Here is a 19,764-nt window from a genome sequence, read left to right as displayed (position 1 = left end):
TGGGGGGGGGGGGGGTGTCAATGGACTAAGTTCCAGCACTATTTAGCTACATGCAAAGGACTCTCTTCTAGGATTCCTACCTTGCCATCCTCCACAAGGCCCAATTTATTTCCAGCACCTTAGCCCCTCTGGTTTCCCAGCTGTTTAGATTCCATCTCTGTGTAGCCCCATCCGAGCCTCTCTACTGTGACAATGAGGACAGCACAGGGTGCCTATGGGTTGATCCAGGTTTCACTGGGGAGCTCAAGCTCCATTACTTCTCCAGAAGGTGGTGGCAGCCTTCTCTTATCTAACTCATGCAGCATCTGCTCTATGCTCAGCATATAGGCTGGTATATTGGAGTGGGTCGCCCACATAGGGACCCAGCATGTGCTCTGCCACACTCTGCCCTGGTGACTGATAGAGCATTAGCTCCAGATGTACTTTTACTACCACCATGGTGGCCAGGCTGCCAGAAACTCTCATTTGTCAGTCAACAAACAGCATAGCACATGGATCACCACATATGCAACCATGCCCTCTGGTAGCTGGAGCTCCCCAACTGCTTCCTGCTGCTGCTGGGTGGCACCTGTTCAAGATATAACTGCGTCCAGCTAACACAGATATGCATCTACATTGCAATACTGCTCCAAAATCAAAGCCACCACTTATATAGAGCATGCATCCCAATTGGAGGCAATATCCAGTGCAAGTAACAGCAAAGAAACGAAGAAGGCTTTCAGAAAAGACACACTGAATAATTTTGCTGTAAAATAAAATGACCTGAGTCTGAACTACTGCCCCAGCATAACCCTCCTGAAGTGATAAAATGGTAATGAACCTGAAAGTAAGAAAAACTATAACACCTGAAACAAAGAAATCTACTCCTCACCCACCAGCACTGGTCAGGAAGGCACTGAAAAATACTGGTCTTCTCCACACACTCTTACAGTATGGAGATCTAGCACAGTCTTGGGAACAGGACAGAAGAGCACTAAGCCAGATTCTCGCTAGTTAAATTCTCAGCTGAAGTACACGGTGACATGCCAGTGAGAAGATTCAGGCATAACCCTCCCTAACCCTATACAAAATGTTCACATGAACCACCCCATCACGCCAGCATCTGTTGCTTTCTGGCAGCAGATGTCCTTTGGGGACTGTTTTACACTATCGCATAGTTCATCTGGGTTTCAGTTACTTTTCCTTGGATGGAAAAGAAAATTCCTTTCTTAAGAAAGTTGGAAATCCCTGCAGCAGCCCTCTTGTGGGTTTGCTGAGGTTTCAGACTGGAAAGCTTTTCCAGTGAATTTGAACTTAACTTCCTTCCCCTTCCTTTCTCACAGAGCAATTGTAAGGGGACAGCACAATTCAGACAGATTTTGGCCAGTCAGCAAAAAAGTTAGCAGGGAAACAACCAGATTTCCCAGGCTAGGAATCTTGCTAGTGCTGAGGAAGCAGGCAGATATGACCATCTCTCAGCAAGCTAAAAATTGATTTAGCTGTCTGGTAAATTTAAATGCTGCAAAACAGACCAACATAGGTTTCTTCTATCCAGCCTATACAACACATACAAAATTGCCTTCCAATCTGATTTAAGTAGAAGATGGGGCAAGGTGACACTTTTAATAGTTAACTCATTCAGAAAGGCATGACCTTTTGTAGGCAACAGCCTACTTCATTAGCATCTGATCAAGCAGACTGTTACCTACAAAAGCTTCTGCTTTACAAAAAAACTTTTATGATAGCACAAATGTGACATCAGTAGATGCATGTTTCCACCTCTGAGTTCACTGACACACAGGGCAAGGGTGCACTTAGAGACCAGTGTATGCCATACCTTCCTGGAGCCAAGTATTTACACTGACCTCTGGAAACAGGGACCAAAGGTGGAGTCATGACACCACCTTCTCCCTACCAGCATCGGGTCATTTTAGAGAGAAGCACTGACATGTGTACGAGGACAAGGGCTGGAAGTATACCTTGCACATTTGGGATAAAAGACTACAGGAAACTATACACTCACTGCTTGGTAGAGTGTTCAGATGACATATGTGGAGTGTGCAGGTCTCTCAGAGGGTAGGGCTGGTAAATAATGACAAAGGCAGAGCAGAGATATAGAGAAAGCAGTATAGCCTGGTAACTTGGCCTCACTCTTAACATAGGCCTTCTAAAACAGGGAAAGCCAAGATCACGTGGCTCAGAAGAATAAAAGTAGGTCAGGATGTGGGTCAGTGTTTTGGAAAGCAGTGACACTAAGTAAGTGAAATGCAGACTTAAGGTGGAAACCAACTGATCATGAACTACATGCATGACAATGACTCTGTGGCTAGGGATACAGTCAAATATAACTACTGCATTGGTATCAAATCTAACTGCTACTCCTGACTGTCATGTCTCCATGCTCCTGAAGCAGTAAAAGTGTAGCAAAATCTTTGCAACTTTAACCCTCATTCACCTTCCTTCCAAATACTCATCTAGCTAACTTGTATCACTACAGGAGCAAGCAGATACCACCATCTAATGCAGGCTCCCAATCACTCCCCTTTTAAAGCAGTGAAAAAGTAAATTTTCCCATAACCAAGAAGGTGAATGCAGTCCCCACAAACTAAAATGAATGCTACTCCATTAGGGACGTTTTGGTCTGAAATATCAACCTTGAAGGTATAGAGAGGAAACAACAAGGAAGAACAGGGGGTATCTATACTGCTTTAGTGTGGAGGGAGCGAGCACAATTAAAGCATCTGCAATGTCACATGTATTCAGTGTCCCATGTTTTAAAATGCCAGCAGGGACACTTTAACTAAAGCTCGCTCAACGAACGTTAGTTAAAGTGCCCCTGCTGGCATTTTGAAACGTGGGGATGCTGAATACACATGATGTGGAGGCTGCTGGAGCTGCTAATTAGCACACTCCAGAAGACTCCCAGCAGACTCAGTTAATCGGCTAATTGGCACATGTCGAGGCAGAGGTCTGTCACATGTACAAGGGCATTTGTACACGTTTTTAAAAGTGCCCAGCGCTGCAGCGCATGCAGTTGGGATAAGTGGCAAAATGCACATCAACACTGAGAAAATGGCAGTGGTGCACTTCTAAACTAAAACACATCGGAGGTGTTTTAGTTCAAAAGCACACCATTGCCATTTTCTGTTGATTGCCATCGCGGATTTCCGGTGCATCAAGGGACAACAGAGCATAATGTGTATAATTATACACATTATGCAGTTATGTATAAATGCCCTAGGTGTCCAGGGAGGTGAAGTCCCCTCTGCTTATGGCACTGGGAAGATCATGCCTGGATGCTGAGTCAAAGTTGTGGTGCCCACCCCATAAAGGCTGGAGAGAACTGGGGTGTTACAAGGTCCTTAAGTGTACCTCAGGGTGCCACAATATTGGCAGTTATGTGTGCAAACACCTACACATGCTTCACCAGATAAATTCAGAGATTTCAAATAGGAATCCATCATAGCACCTAAAGCATTCTGACCTGTTGTGGTCTTTCCAAGTTGTCTGCAGTAAAAGAATTGCGCTATTATTTTTCCATAGTGCAAAGCTGGAAATTTCTCAGGGGTGCCTTGAAACTAATGAGGGGTGCCTTGAGTCTAAAACGGTTGAGAACCACTAATCTAGAATAATAATTTATGGCCTGATAAACCCACTTTACAGACAGAGGCTTAAGGGGCTCGAACCAGTGAGCTTATTGAAGAGAAGGTTAAGACAGGATTTAGTCGTGGTCACTAAGTACATCTGATATTTCAAGAACTCTTTAGTTTAGGAGACTAAAGTCATAAAAAAGACTCCAACAGCTGGCGAAGTTGAAGCCAGAACAAATCATTTTGGAAAATGGAAAAATGGGAGTTTGCAGAAGGCAGCCAAGAGCTCAAAGGAAAGGACAGAGGAAGGGGCCCCAGAGATTGTCTGCTATATTTGAGCTAAACCCTGGCTGCCACTGCATGTGTGTACCTAAAGCTTTGCTCATAATACAGAAGCACAAGTGGTACCTTGGCCATCACTTATGCTTGTACCCTTCAAGCCCCATGGGTATGCCATGGAGCACTTTCACAGTGAGGGTGCTGGAGGGGCATTCTGTGGCACAGCCTCCAAAGAGTTTGTTACTTCATCCCCCTTCGGGGAATAACAAATGTGCAACCTCATCCATATAAAGAAGAGCCCTGCTAGTGAGATCACAGCTGCACAGCAATGCTGCCTACGGTAGAGCTGAGAGAAAAGCTCCCATGACAATTTCTATGGGAATAGACAACATCCTCCCTTTTCACACCAATATCTTCCAACCTTATAAATTCTGTTCCTGCACTGCATGGGAAAGGCTCCCGGACTGATGCTCCATGTCTCAAAGTATTTATTAAACTATCCAGATGAAAACAACTGCCAGAGACTAGCACTCTTGTTTTTCTCAGGGCATGTTAGGATGTTCTAGCCAAAAGGATCTCTCCTACCAACTGCAGCTGTACATGTGGTTATGCGTAAATCAGTCAGCTGTAAGTAAATTCCAATTGTTCTGGCAACACTGTACATCTCCTCTTCCTCGCCCACACAACGGGTGCTAGATTTTTGCTATAATATGTCAACTGTTAGGGCTGATGCCAACTTGGTGCAAGTGAACTTTGCAGTGATGCCAATTAACTCCACATTTACCAAGAGTCACCAAATCACATTATCCCACTATCATAGCTGCTTTCTCCTCCATTTTGAAACTGTTTTTTTTCTTTTTAGATTACTCCGCATCCTGAAAAAATAATCAAAACACTGTGAAGCTAAAGAAGAAACCTGAAACTAAAAATGGCAGATGAAAGATGCGACTTTACACTAACTGTGAAGGCACAATGGTCGGGCACTGAGTGAATCAGGCCATTTTTGGAAGAAAATGACAAAGATTTTAATGGGCAGGGACCACTGATCCTTACTGAGTAGCATGCATTATGAACTGTTGGGTTGGGAGAATTTGGGAAAATACAGCAGTTATCCTTTTTACTTCAAAGTCCCATGGCTAAGTGTGAACCCACAGAAAAAAGGGAAAGAAACCACTCAGGATTCTGCAGAAGGAATTCATTCAGCAGCTCTACCACAGTTATCACTGCTCAGACAGGTCAGGGTAGCCCCATGCAACACACAGGGCAGTCTCAGCAAGTTCAAACCAGAAGAATGCTCACTGTTACAAGAACCATTGTAAGATTTAATTTAGTTTCAGATGCTATCTTTGTAAACTTCAAAGCTATAAAGAGACAGCCCAGTGAAGTTTGGAACAAGTAGCCATATTTGTGGGAGGGAAGGAAGGGGAGGAAGAGAGAAATCTGGTAAAGCTGACACTTGTCTTCTATCCAAAGTGTTGATCTCCATCCTGGCCACCCCAGAAAAATCCTTCTGAACAATTGCAGAAACATCGATCTTGGAGACCGATCATAGAAAGGAAGGGCTGGAAAGGGATTTTAAGGATTCATCTTGTCCAATCCCCTGCACTGTGGCAGGATCAAGGATGCCTAAGACTTCCCCTGATGGGCAGCTGTATAATCTGTTCTTGAAAACCTCCAAGGAAGGAGATTCCAAAACCTCTGGAGGTAACCTGTTCTAGTGCTTCACCACGCTATTCCTAGATGGTTTTCCCTAACATCTAACCCAGGGGTGGGCAATTAGTTTGGGCAGAGGGACACTTACTGAGTTTTGGCAAGCCATCAAGGGCCTCATGACAGGCAGCCCAGGGCAGATAAATATAAATTTTCTAAATTTTTTAGGGGCCCCGCAGACCAGATAGAATGGCCTGGCGGGCCACATCCGGCCCCTGGGTCACATTTTGCCCACCCCTGATCTAACCCCTGATCTAACCTAAATCTTCTTCAGTGCAAATGAAAAGACCACAGAGGTGAAGAGCAGAACGTCTGCAGAAGGAAGGCAGCATTTCATGTAAATATAAGGAGGGGGCACCCTCCCTGTACAAATACTAAAAACTAATTTGGTGAAATACACATCCTCATCCATGGCTGGAGAGTTCTGTGCCTAGACTGCTCCACAACAAAGCATGGAGGCAATAATCCACAGATCCTCAGTGCACTGGACAACACTACATTGGGTCTTTAGCTGCAACAGTGCAGTAGCCTCGGCAGGAAGCATCACACACCTGGGGTATCTGGGGCGGTGAGGAGAAAGTGTGCCACAGAAGAATGGCCAATGTGGCTTGTCCTAAACTCAGAAGTGTTGTGAAAAGAAACTCCCAGCAGTGACAGGGAACTCCCTCATCTTGTATGTGGTTCTCTCTCCCTTCTCAGTCCTTTGAAGGAAGCTGTCTGGAAGAAGACGAAGCAGAACCACCCTTTCCACACAGCCCCCAAAGACAAGAAAAACTGAATGCAATTTTGGGGAAAGCAATCTTGAGGGTTCCTTTTAAAAGAGTAGCTTCTTGTTACACATTTCCATTAAATGTGTAACAACTCAAAAATACATCACACTCAAACATCAACTTGCTGAATAGCTATTTTGTGAGCAGGATTTTACATGCCCAGTATCAAAATTTGCCTTAAGTGCAAAATATGCTTAAAAAACTCCCAACCACTTTGTTGTCAGATGCCGTTAAGGGATGCTGTGTCTGATGAACCTGCATCTGATAAACTAAGCTGCTGTAAAATCAAGGTGACCATATGTCCCGTTTTAGTTAAGAGTCTGGTCTCAGCCAGCTGTTGGGAATTATAATGGTGGGCATCCTGGAAATGCAGAGGTGTGGGACACAGTCTGGCTGGGAGTTGGAGCAGAACAGAACACAGCAGAACAGAGTGCCTTGCACGCAGGCAGGCAGGCACCACCGCCTGCCCAACATGCAGCCCTGCCCATGCTGATTTGTGAGAGTGAAGGGGTGAGGGAGAGAGAGCAGTGTCTAAGATTTCCATATAGTCAGCCTATGTAAAATGCAAATCTACCCCGCATTCTGCCTGAGTGCAAACTAACACAGCTAACTACCTCTGTCTGCACATAAGATGACACACAAATTCACAGGTTGCCATGACTATTTCACAGTTGCACTGAACTCTATATTATACTCTGCAAAGCTTTGTTAATTAAAAAGTTAGACACTTCTTATCACACAACAAGTTGGGCCTGGCAAGTGATCCCGCAATGCAGTTTGCCAAAATCAGTAAAGTTAACAGTTCAAATGTATTTATTACCACCACTGTTGACTTTGCAGTCACTGGGCTCAGAGTAATGGCCAGAGGCCTGCCCAGACCAAACCCTTTTTGTGCTAGATGCTGCACAAAGCTTCAGTGCCTGCCATAAAGATGTTCGAAATACTACATATGATTTATCTCACGCTATCTGGATTCAGGAACTTTTCTCCCTCAAGTATGGTCCTGCATCTCAATCCATAGACTCAGGACTCTTCCAAGAGCACCTGACTCACTTAAGTGGTTCCTTCTGCAATACTGCAAAAGCATGTCATTCTGCTACTGTTTCTTCTGAAGTGTGTTACACGCTGAACCTTAACACATTTACTCGGTCTTAGTAAAGTACATTTTACTAAACCTTAGACTTGATCACTTAATCTTGCTCATGGAAGAACAGGGGGAAGAAATTTCAAAGCAGACCCAGAGCACATGAATCCTGTCCCACTGCAGCAGAAGAGAAATAATTAACACTCCTGAATGTGCAGGTTTGGAGCTGTTCATGGGGAGGGTTATTGAAAAAGTAGCCTGAGCTCCATGAGAATGATTGCACAGAGTTGGATTCACATCCAGGCCTGACCAAGAGATCTTCCAGTGCTGCTGCTTACAATGGTGCATTGTTCCATAGCCTCTAGCAGCTGGAAGAATGACAAAAAATACATGCCAACAAATTTGAGATATGATGCAAGCATTTTGCCCCTGAGCTGGTGCTGCTATTAAGTGAATACTGGCTGTTCCAAATTCCCAAGTGGTTGTAACTACCAGCTGTACTGCAGGGACTTTGATAAGACCTATGTCAGGGACTTATTGCCTTTCAGTCTACTGAAATCTCTTCTTGCCTCCAGGATTTATGTCTGTAATGCACACAGCACTAGGAAAAAACACAGCAGAGCCCTGAACTGCTTGCAAATAAGCTGTCAGTCCCTTAGATTCCCTAAACCATGGATTACACCACAAAACCATCATTGCCACTCAACAAAGAGGCACTAGTTTCTCCTCTGCACGTGTAAGAATCCCAGATGACATCATAGCCTACATCATAACTGCTGGCACTGCTTCCCTTTCAATACTGTGTACCCATGGAAATCCACTGGACCACTTCTCCAGTTACTCCATTTCTAAGCATAATGGAATAGGGCATAAAATCATTTTTATGGTCCCTATGCTCTGAGACCATCCATGGACTTCCCTGGTGTCCAGTCCAGCCTCAAAGCCATTCTGATTGTTAGGTCACCCTCCTTAACCACTGTGGGGAAGGGGAAAAGAAAACAGCAGTAGAGTCATGCACTTCAGCCATGTCCTTGCCCCATTCTGCACACCGAAGCATCAGCAACCAGAAGGGAAATAAAAAGCACCCGAAACATCTGATTTAAAACAAACAATCCCATGCTTTCTGAACAGCTAGGCTTGGCAATACAGCAGCATCTCAGTGTCTCTGCTGCTTCTCCAATCCTCACACTGCCCTTGTGTGCAACATCCAGACTGTGAAAATATCTCGAAAGTGACCTCAACCAAAGGCCATGCTGGCATTGCCTTGTTCTGCTTTGTAGAGGGCAAAAGTCAACAGCATTGATGGTAAAAAGGGAAGTAGTTCTCTGCTACTCATCTTAGGCTTGGATCTTGCACCAAGCTCACAAACCTCAGTGCCCACCCCTCTATCCCCACACCAGATCTCACCTCAAGGTCAGGACCTGGCACAGGTTCTGCCTGTTCTTCTTGCTTAAGACTTGGAACCATACCTTTGAGGCATATTATACACTACATGCCAATATCCTTCCTTACCAAGGATTTCTGCCCATAACTACCTAAAAAATGTGCATTATTTTTTAGCAAACTTAAAAGCAAAAAATTCAGGTAGCAATGTAGTAATGAGGACAAACTTGAAATCCATGTAGTGTAGTCTCAATGCTAAATGTATATATATTAAGGTGGAGCAGTATCAGGCTCTCTCTAGTGCAGTGGTTTTCAACCTTTTTTCATTTGTGGACCCCTGAGAGTCTGCAGACTATGTCTAAGAGCTCCACAAAAGATGACTATGATCAATCAAAAGTAGGTGAATACCCAAACTTACAATTCAAAGGAGTTTGCACCTCCATCCAAAATTGCCAAAATGGGTTCGCACTTCCATTTGAAATTTTTTAGGGGTCCACAAATCAAAAAAGGTTGAAAACCACTGCTCTGTCAGTTTCTCATGTATATGCCCCCTAATCAAACCAGATAGTAACAGTAGCTGAAGACCTTTGTGAGCTGAGCTATTACTCATACACAGCTTTGCACCTCAGACCTGTTTCCCTACCTCTCCATCCATCAGCTGCATGAACAAGATCCCGTGTGGCACATCGCATTCCACAGCAAAGCAGCCAGAATCAATGTGGGGGTATGCCATTAGCAAGAACAACATCTGCTGAAGGCTTGTGATGCAACGTTTTCATTATCAATACTTTACAGCCATGACCAGCATGAGCAACAGCAGATTTGTACTACAGGGACAGAGCCAAGTGTCTCTAAAATAACTGAAGGCCCTACATACAAGGTGGGAGCTGGGGTGGTGCAGGTGCTAAGGCACGTGGTTGACAGCCCAGAGCTTGCAAGTTCAAGGCCATAACAGAAACTCTCATTGGTGTGACCTATCAGATTACAAGGACCCTACAAATTCTGTTAAATACCTTGTCACAAGGACATGAAAGAGGAAGGAAGCACAAGGGTAAACAAGATGATCTTAAATATCTGTCTAGGTTGTTACAAGAGACCAATCTGTCTATCCTCGAACTGCATAGGGTGACAAGCTGCAATAAGCCAGAAGGAAAGATAACTGATTTCACTGTTCATTGCACCTTAAATCCCAAACACAGCTACTTCACCAGATCTCTTGGAATAGAAGCCAGAAACTGGGCTGGCGTTTTAGGAGAAAGAAAACTCTTCCAGACCTTTGCTCATTTAGCATAAAACATGCTAATATTTCTCTAGAAAAATACACTGTAAAAGAGCACTGAGCACTTTCCAAGAACTGAAATGAACCCTAATCCATGGGGGACATTTTGATCTGAACTATCAACCTTTGGAAAATATTGATCCCACAATCAGGATAAATATTTACCTAAACAGAGAGCAAACAGGAATATTATTTTGTGACTTAATGTTTGAATCCCTTTAAAAAAACAAAAGAAGAAAAAGCTAAAATTAAGCCTGATTACAACTCCTGATTCAAAGTTTACCCAGAAACACAAAGCTATCCAGAGACCATTTATGCAAAATGGCCCTGCCCTTTCCTGAATTCTCCTGCATGCTCAACAAACAAAATGGTAACAGCAGTTTAAAAGACAAGGACATAATTAAGCCCTCCTATCATCAATAACTGGTACCTATGCTGAGGATGATGCAGCTAATCATGCACCATGATATAGCTCATCAAGCCTGGCAGTATCTGACTAGAGGCAGAAGTTTCCAAGCATTAAGTGGCAGACAAGGTTCTTTGGGTAAATCTGGTATCTTTTATCAGACCAACTAAATAGTTGAAAAAATTTTTCTTAGAGAGCTTTCAGGTTTAAAAACCCTTTGTCACGCTGAGGAAGCATCTGCAGTAAGTGAGCAGCTGCAGGTACCTGAAGAAGGAACAAAGGGGAACTGTAGCAGAAGAAAATAAACATGGGTAGGTAAGAACATATAACAGAGCAATATGGCAGACCCCAATCATTCATAAAATTGGGAGTCAAGCTTCCAAAATATACCACTGGCTTCAAAGTCACAAAGCTTTTATTTTTTTAATGACAACTACTAGGTACCTTGTGGCATGCGCATGCTGCCTTTCCAAGCTTCCCCCAGTAGGCACAAGAACTAAAGCTTGTTTGTTTTTTTTTTAATGAAAGCAGAGCTGCTCAAGTGATCACTTGACTCCAGGGGCTGGGGCTTTAAGGAAAATAAATAGCAAAACTTGGCAACACTAATAGATTTCCCAGACTCTTGTATCCTGTTCCTTCTTTTTTCCTATCAAATTTCACACACACACCCCACCCCGCTCCCTTTGGCAAACAGGTACCCCCTGCAGTAGTTGCACTAGAACACAAAGGTCCATCTGAACTATGGATTGAAATGCAAAGGCATACTGGAGGTCTTAAACAGAGCTTCAGTGAGCACCCAGGAAGGGTTGCTTCATGACCCTGTGCCCTTGGTTTTATCCTGTGACCACCATGTACTTTAGTCTTCAGAGCTGACAAGGCAAGGGCTGTAGAAAGAAGACACTCCCCTTGCAGGAACCATCTAAGCAAAAACTCAAGAAGGTGAAGTGCCATGTGTTGAAAAACATCTTTTCTGTCCCTCTAGCCCTGGTAATGAACTTGGGGTCACAAACTGATTTAGAGTCGCTACAGAAAAATAAATGCCTCCTGGTGGGCATGCTTTTCAGATATAGCCCTGCCTACAGTACACAGCAGGCAGCCTTCTTTGCTTGTCTTTGTTATTAATCACATTTACACAACTGTAGTGGCCCTAGAACTAAGCTATACACAACAGCCTGGGCACAGGTAGGGAGGGAGACTTGGTAAGAGTATTTGTGTTTTCAGGATCTAGGGACCTCTGGGCTGCTCCAGCTGTATCAACTTTCAAATGGCAAAGCTTGGGAGTACTGTTCTTCCCATATCCACATCGTGCCACCACCCCACCTCTGCCCTGGGGGCACCCTCTTCATGCTGGCCGTACAGCCATTGCGCAGGCCAAAGCAGAAGATGAACTCTGTGTTTTCGTCTGTAACAGTTCAGTTGCTCCCACTGTTTGCTGGCTACCCACAGGCTTGTCTTGACAGCTGTCAAGGTCCCAAACTGCCAGGAAGTCCTAGGAATCCCCAGTTTTTGCTTCCAGCTTTTCTGTAAGATGCAGAACCAGTCTGGGAACTTACTGCAAAAGCTAGCTCTTCTGGGCTACCTAGTCATGCCAGGGCCAACACTGGCATTTCCAGTTTCAAGGACAGTTCTCAGCCCTGGGGACAGTACCATAGCAAGAGTATTGCACTGGTACTGCACACCCTTGCCCTGGGGGCGCCAAATCAAATGGAAGTAATCACACAGTAGCACACAGGGCATCACTCTGCACATGACCTGTACTGGGCACCAAAATGCCTCACTACAGCTCTGCCTGAAGGCATGCATGAAAGGCCTTTGAAGTGTACAGATATTCTGCCTTGCAAATTAGAGGAAAGAAACAAAGCTGTTGTATATCTAGAGGAAATGGCTACAGGGCCCAATTAAGTATCATGCAATTTAGAAATTAGCCCCTACTGTGGACTGCTGTCTGGGTTAAAGGGTGATAGAAGACAGCACAGACTCACAGAGCCACTTGGGCTCTAAATAAGGGGACAAATGGAAGAGAGTTGCATACATCCTTTTGGGTCACTGAGGGCTTGTCTATGTAGGGAAGCTAGAGAGCAGTTCGGGTATTTGTATAAATGGTGAAATGCACATCAGCACTGAGAAAAAGGCAGTGGCACGCTTTTGAACTAAACCACATTGAAGGTGTTTTAGTTCAAAAGCACACAACGGCCATTTTCGAAGTGCTGACGCACATTTTGCCATTTATACAAATGCATGCGACACAGCGCCACATGCGTCAGCTCACGCACAGAGCAGACTCGATTAATCGAGTCTGCTCTGACATGCCAGATCTCTGACGCATCAGCCAAATGTATGTGTATAAATGCCCAAATTCTTGTGTGACTGTATAGTGCATTAGCAACTCCACACTAATTCCCTGTGCAGATACTTTTAATGAGCACTAAGTGTGAGGTGGCTCACTTGCCACAAGGCTTCACATGAGTTGTTAGGACAGAGTACTTGCTATGCTATAAATCTGCTCTCAAGCACACAGTGCCCTACCTCCCCTGGGTAGACAAACTCCGAAACAGATGCCAAACCAAACCAATTTCCTTTCTGCTGTAATCCAGTCAACTGCTGTGTGGAAATGATTATGCTTTCAAGGATTCTAACTTTGGGTGGGAAATAAGCAGCAGGAGCAGAGGAGCTCTTAAAAAAAATGACTCCCATAGCCCTTTAAACACTGTTGGGATTAGCCATAATGGAAAAGAAATCCAGAAAATGTTACTGAAATAGAATTTTCCCTAAATAAAACAGAAGTGTTGGCTGCTTAATTTTATTCATCTCAACTGCAGCTCTATTTCCCCGAGACAGGCAGAATAGGATCTCTTTGATGGGCTGCTTGGTGGTGGTGGTGCGGGGGCGGGGGGTTGTTCTATTAGTCTGGGAACATTTATCCTGATAGAGTCCAATCCACCCTTAATCCTCAGGGTCAAAAGACAGACAGTGTTCCTGTGATGGGTTAATGTGCACCCTGGGGTCACAGCCTGAGAACACTTAGTCTTTAATATCAACAACACTTACTAATGAAGGGTTAGATTGCCTGGGGCAATAGTCTTACATCTATAAAAGTATCCCCATTGTCTGCCTTGCTTTCCTTATCTCTGTTCAAACCACCCATGTGTTCCACATTGTACACTTGAGGACAATTTACAAGATAAGGATTTGAGAAGAGAATGATGCAAATTGTCCAAGGAGAAAAGCAAACACATCACAGCGTATCTGAGGGACACAAATTGCTTCTGGCCCATTTGTGACAATAATGTAGTACCCTTGCCCTGGACACTTTTCAGTGCCTTATATTAAAAATACACATGGACCAGCCACCAAAAAAAAAGTATTGTTCACTCCAAATGCCAGGACAGAAAGCTCAAGACCTGCTGTCATATATATAAAAACCATATTTCCTGTGCAAAATGTAGATGTGGTTGCAGTGCTACCTTGGGCCTTTCTAACTTGATGTAGCTAGCACATATAAAGCAACTGGTGAAGACGTAGCAGCACAGGCATTAGCATGCCAGGTCAGAAAGACATCACTCACTTTGAATAAAGGGGAGAATTTCATCCTTTATTGGGTAGCACATATGTAAAAACATGACACAGCCAAATGGGTGCTGAGCAGTGTTTATCAGTGTCCCCCCTTTGAATCTTTTTTATGCTCCATGTTCTAGTGCATCCAGAAGAGACTATAAGCCTCAGTCCAGATACCATACCAGGCATAACTTGACATTGAGGGGAATGCGATGGCATGTGGCTAAGATGCAGCCTCCCTGTGTGGAGTATGTAGGTATCAGCCACAGACTCAAATTTTTGTCTTACAATGCAACTAACTCAAAATATAATGAGATCTCATATGAGGTGTAAGCAATGACACCTAAACATCACCCTACGTCCTGGCAAAGAAGGAGGGAAAGTGAAGAAAGGGGCATGACACCCCCATTAAAAACCTCTGTCCCTCATCTTCTCATGGTTTTCCATGCACAAATAGGCCAGGAACGTGTGCACTCCAGCTCCCAGTCAAAGCCAGTGGTATGCACAGCATTTAAGAACACCACCACAAAATTACAGGGCAGGTATGTACGTGCAGTGCTTCAAGCACTGGCAAGGCAAGCATCAGAACAACATGACCTTCATCTCACTATGGAAGTGAGGTGCTCATGGAACCGTTCATCATCCTGAAACAAAAATCCCTGAATTTTTTAAACTTTTCCAAAAATGCAAATAGAGGATATGGCATAAGCTGTCTCTGGGTTGTAGCACTGCAAAAAAGCACTGACAAATTGATTGCAACATATATGTAAAAGAGCTGACCCCAGGCAGAAATAGTTTGTTAAAACTTCTACCCAAAGCCTTAGATAGAAAAAAAATATATACATCTCATTTGTTTTAACTGAGTTTTACTTCACTGCTCCTTATCACTGCCAGACCGCACTGGTTTTCATTCCACCATAGTCTAAACATCCCAGATGCTACACTTGCTGAAGGTCTCTGCACCCATGTAGCTACCCTGTGAATGCACATAGGGAAAGAGACAGTAATGCTGTGTGCAAACATACATCACTCCCCACAGCAGACACTAAGAAGTGCCTGTTTGACCCAGTTGTGTGGTTGCTAAAAGCTTTCCCATTGCTCCCCTAGCACACAGACCCAAGTACCTGCTTGCAGAGTCAGCTCAATGCCCCAAGACCTAGCAGAAGAGAAGGACCCTGCAAAGGAGGACTTCTAGACCCAGATCCCGGGTCCTCCTATTAAGGTACCTGGAATAGTCACCAAAATCCATCTAACAGTTTGAAGGTCCTTCCCTTTTGGTCTGGAACTTGGACATAGAAATCTCATCTCTCACTTGAATGTAGACCATTCAAAGAATACAACACATTCAGCAGGGTGTCCAAGAGTAGGGGAAGAGGAGAATGCCCCCGGGATAGGTCACTAAGGGAATGTGCTGATCGCTGTGGCCCATGACACTATGCAGTCTATGATAGCTAAACCCAGGTTGCACAAGGAAAAGAGCTACCTCCTTTTGGCTCAATTCAACACAACTCTTGTGGCAACTATGCAATTGTGTGCTTGAGGCAGAGAAAAGAAACCAAAAGGTTAATGTTTGCTTCACCATCCATGGTCAGTAAAGAGACACTACATGTCAGGAAGAAACATGTCCCTTCCCACCCTCCCCAACCATTAGGCCAGACCTCCAAAGCCCTGGTATAAAAATTGCCATTACCAGTAAGATACTTACTACTGTAAACCCCATCAATATGGAAGCAGGCTGACAGGAGACCTGCCCCTGGCAGCTATTTGAATATCCAGTTTTCATCAAACACCACCACGGATGCTGTACATTATTGCTCTATCTAGGACACATTAGCTGCTGTGAAGGCTACTGGCATGGACCCATCTACTACAGACCACACTATTTGTAATGTATCAGTGGCAGAATCATTTGGCAATCCCCCCCCTCACTGGGAACCAACGAGAATGAATTCTGACTCCCACCTGCCTGACCGCTCAGAGCTGTGAGGAGTTATAGGCGTGAGAAGGAGGAGCAACATAAGTCATCTATTCCATGTTGCAACTCCTAACTATTTCCTTGTAACCACCAACCCACAAGCAGAGGCCACCTTGGCAACACAGCCCTTGGGCCACATGGATAGCAGAGATGGGTACAGCCCATGATGCACATTTCACATCGGGCCCACAACAACAGGACTGTAAAGGCAGAAATGTCCAACATATGACCTGTGGGCCAGATCCAGCCCACAGTACTGCTCTATCCAACATGCCAAGCTACAGGCAGTCACCAGAAGTTGGGGGGTATGGCCCAACATGGAATCTGGGGCCCTTTGGCCCCACTGGCCAGGGTTATCAGTGGTAAAATTGGCTCACCACCACTGCTGCCCCTGGACCCCTAGTCACCTCGACCCACTGCTGTTATCAGATCCTTCCCACTGCCAGTGAAACTCTACCTCTGGACTCCTCACCCCCAGACCTACCACCCACCACCACCACAATGGCCACAGCTGCTGCCCCACAAGAAGCCCCACAGTCCAGATCTACCCAGGGCCCTAGGTGAGATTGACACCCCTGCTCTAAAGAGAACAACCATGGTTCGGACAGACTGATCCTTGAAGACTGGAAGCCATCCATAGCAATGGGCTCTGTGGACTACTCAACTTCCCCTCCTGCCCAGATACCCTGACTAATAGAGAAGCAGGATACAGGGAACTGAATGAAGTATATATGGACACACTTGAAGGCTTTTAGAGCAAATACCAATTGAGCTTACCTGGTGAAAGAAAAAGAAAAAGTTGATATGAGATATTACCCCTGTCATATTACCTGCAGAAACATTAATAAATACACAAGAATACTCATCATCCTCCGCAGGGAGAGTGTCACATGAGATTGGGAGGCGCCCCTCTTTCAAATGCATCCAACAGAGATCTTTCAGGGCCTCACAGAATCCCTGGCATGGCGGAGGTGTTATTGGAATAGAAGCATTACACCCAGGTACCAGTAGCAAGCAGTAAAACCACTCCAAGTAGCGGTGACACCGAGATTTTAAAAGCCCCTCCCACTCATGCAAAGAAGCCCGAATTTCCATGTCACTGCCGTGATTGAAATAATTCGGCATTCTGAAATGCTTTAGGCCCAGGTTGTTGCAATATGGAAGATTGGCTGGTAAGGGCAAGCAGTGGCCAGCTGTTGGAGTCAATCCAGGAAAGAAGGAAGCAAGCCCCGTGCTATTATTGCTATAAAGTTGCATAGTGTAGGTTAGTAAGTCAAACCCAAGAGAATCAGAGTTATTGGCAGGAAAAAAATCCACAAAATTAGTTGCATTAGAAACAGAATCACTATGGCTCCTATTTAAATCTGCTACTGCTTTCCCAAACTGCTTATCGGAGGGTTCAATGCTTTGCACTGATTGGCTGCTGTCTGCATTTTTAATGATGTGAGGGGTAGTATTCCCATGAGAGACTGAGTGGTTTGAATTCCTAACATAATGGGGTAGCTGGTTGTCTAAGGAACCTGCCACCTCAGCCGGTATCTCATCATGCACGCTGGCACTGCTTGTAAGCTCCTGCTGGTCCAAAATGTTTACTGTTGGTACAATTTCTCCTCTCTTTTTGGAGGCAGCTCCCCAGGCAGCCCTTGTTTCTAGGATGGCAGCACCTTCCTGACCCTGTCTTGAGAACGACTCCTGGAAAGCCATCATCTCACCAATGGCATCATCACCTGGTGAAAATGGGGAAGAATCACTACCTGGGGGAAGAGACGCAGGCTGCTGTAAGAGCACTCGAGTCCTGTTCCATAGGACAGGGGGAGGCCCGGTGGGAACAGGGAATGCAACATCTGGCTGCCCAGTTTCCAGTGGGCTTTGGACACCCCCTGTAGAGTCAGCAGTCATGTTCTCAATGCCAGCTGATCCCGTAACAAGGCTAGTAGCAGAGAGGCTGGGATGTGCAGCTGTGAAAGGAGCAGCTGTTGTCAGTTCCTGCGTGCCCTCTGTTCCCTTGGTGACCGTCTCATCCCACAGCTGGACCAAGCTCCTAATGCCTTCAGCAACAGTCAGTATCTCAGCCCCTACCCCTGCAATATTCTCCTCCTTGTCTTTTGATGTTCGAGATGGTGCCGCTGTGGGCACAGTCACATCCGACTCAGGCTCTTGCCTCTTGAGTGTAAATATATTCCGTATTTTCCCTTCTTGCTGTGCCATTGTCTGCAAATGAGCATGGAGCGTGCTAGCCGCTGGAGAGGTAAGCGATCCCATCGTCTGCTCCTCAGTAGTGCTGTTCTCTTCAGGGGGGACAGTTACTGCCTTCTGCTTTGGTGTTTCCCAACCCAGCCAACTCAGAAGCTGTGCTTCTGACAAGGAGAAGCAGCAGATTAGCAAGAGCAGGAGGCATAGACTGGGCTTGGCTGGAGCCATTAAAAGCTATTGCTTTGGAGAAGAAAAAAAACACAAGTATTCTGCAGCAGAGCAGCAACCCGGAGAGTTCACACTGGTCTATCCCCTTCAGCTCTCAGAAGCATGCAAAACCCTTCAAACTAGAATAAAAGGGAGGGAGGTGTGGCCAGCCTCAGCCTGAGCCAAAAGCCCTCCTCTTCCACAGCCAGCCTCCCCCTCCAGCACACCCTTTGCATAGCACAGTTCGGTCTAAGCCTAAAGTGCTTTCATGTGAGAAAATGCAGGGGTCTCGCTCGAGAAGTCCAAAGTTGTATTCTTTGCCCAACAGACATCACTTAGAGCAGAACTACCCACCGTGACTTCAACTCCGCACTCTTGCTCCCTGCTCCATCCAGGCTTTCTGCTGGTTATTTTTCAGACAAGGCCACACACTCTCTACGTACCTTTAACTCCTTCCTGCCCACATCTATCATATGCCCAGAAATGACTTCTCCTTCCTGGCTATGCATTTTAGCAGCTGGAATTAAACACGTGCCAATGTACAGGCAACACGAGTCATTTCATATACATGGGGGGGAAGTATGAAGTGAGGAGGCAGTGGAAAGGAGGTGCTGCCGTGCTCTTAGACAAACCTTCATCTCTACTTATGCAAGCTCATTTGGTAGCGAACCCATTTCTCAGCAGCCTTCCATGCTGGAAAGATGAACCAGGATATGTCCCCAGTGGTTGACCTGGCTCTACTCTCTCTTCAGCCAGAACATCACTTCCATGCTATCCAAGGTAGCCCTGGGCCTCCTGGTAAAATCAGAGGTGTAACAGGGCAGATGGTGCTGCCGCCCAGGGTGCACATCTGCTATGCTGCTGGCACAGCCAGCTGCAGCAGCAGCTATCTTTGTGCCGCTGCCCCCCCAGCAAGGAAGCAGGACTGCTGCCATGGTTACTACCCCCCCACCATTACATTATGGGGTCAAATGTAGCAGACAGTCTACTCTAACTGCACTGCTGCCATCCCTGGCCACACTTTCTGCTCACCTTGGGAGTTGCCATCCAGTATCGCCCAACTTCTTCCTGCAGAACCCAAGCAGGAGATCAAGCCCATTGCTTCTGGGGCAAGGATTCCCAACAGGCACGTGGTCTTGTTTAATGTCAACGGACTGAGACCTGTCCCAGTGCCAGAATAAGGGGATCAGGGAGCCCTACACACAAAGTGACCTTTCCATCAATGCTCTGGCATCCAATATGAAGTCTTTTACTTCAGAGCAGTGTGAGAAGATATGAGAGCCCCCATCCTTTGGCACCTCCCCAGCATGTGAAGAGGAGAGAGAGAGAGAGAGAGAGAGAGAGAGAGAGAGAG

At 45.4% G+C, this 19,764-nt stretch overlaps 1 protein-coding gene across 4 annotated transcripts in view; it reads right to left on the bottom strand.

Moving 5' to 3' along the window:
- COL18A1 (collagen type XVIII alpha 1 chain) overlaps positions 1-19,764 on the bottom strand; it is a 177,921-nt gene that overhangs the window by 80,579 nt on the left and 77,578 nt on the right. Inside the window, exon 1 of one of the 4 annotated variants that reach the window (XM_019523228.1) lies at positions 17,765-18,534. The exons of 2 other annotated variants lie outside the window; for them this stretch is intronic. In XM_019523228.1, coding sequence (XP_019378773.1) covers positions 17,765-18,431 — 667 coding nt within the window. In that variant the 5' untranslated portion in view covers positions 18,432-18,534. Of the gene's footprint in view, positions 1-16,840; positions 17,705-17,764; positions 18,535-19,764 lie in introns of those variants that run through there. One more of the 4 variants, XM_019523229.1, reaches the window with a different exon arrangement.

The sequence above is a fragment of the Gavialis gangeticus genome, unplaced genomic scaffold (genome assembly GCF_001723915.1).
Source record: "Gavialis gangeticus isolate Ggan-Ray unplaced genomic scaffold, GavGan_comp1, whole genome shotgun sequence".
Lineage (NCBI taxonomy): Eukaryota > Metazoa > Chordata > Crocodylia > Gavialidae > Gavialis > Gavialis gangeticus.
Note: the sequence above shows the minus strand (reverse complement) of the source record. Positions and strands in the feature narration are given on the sequence as shown.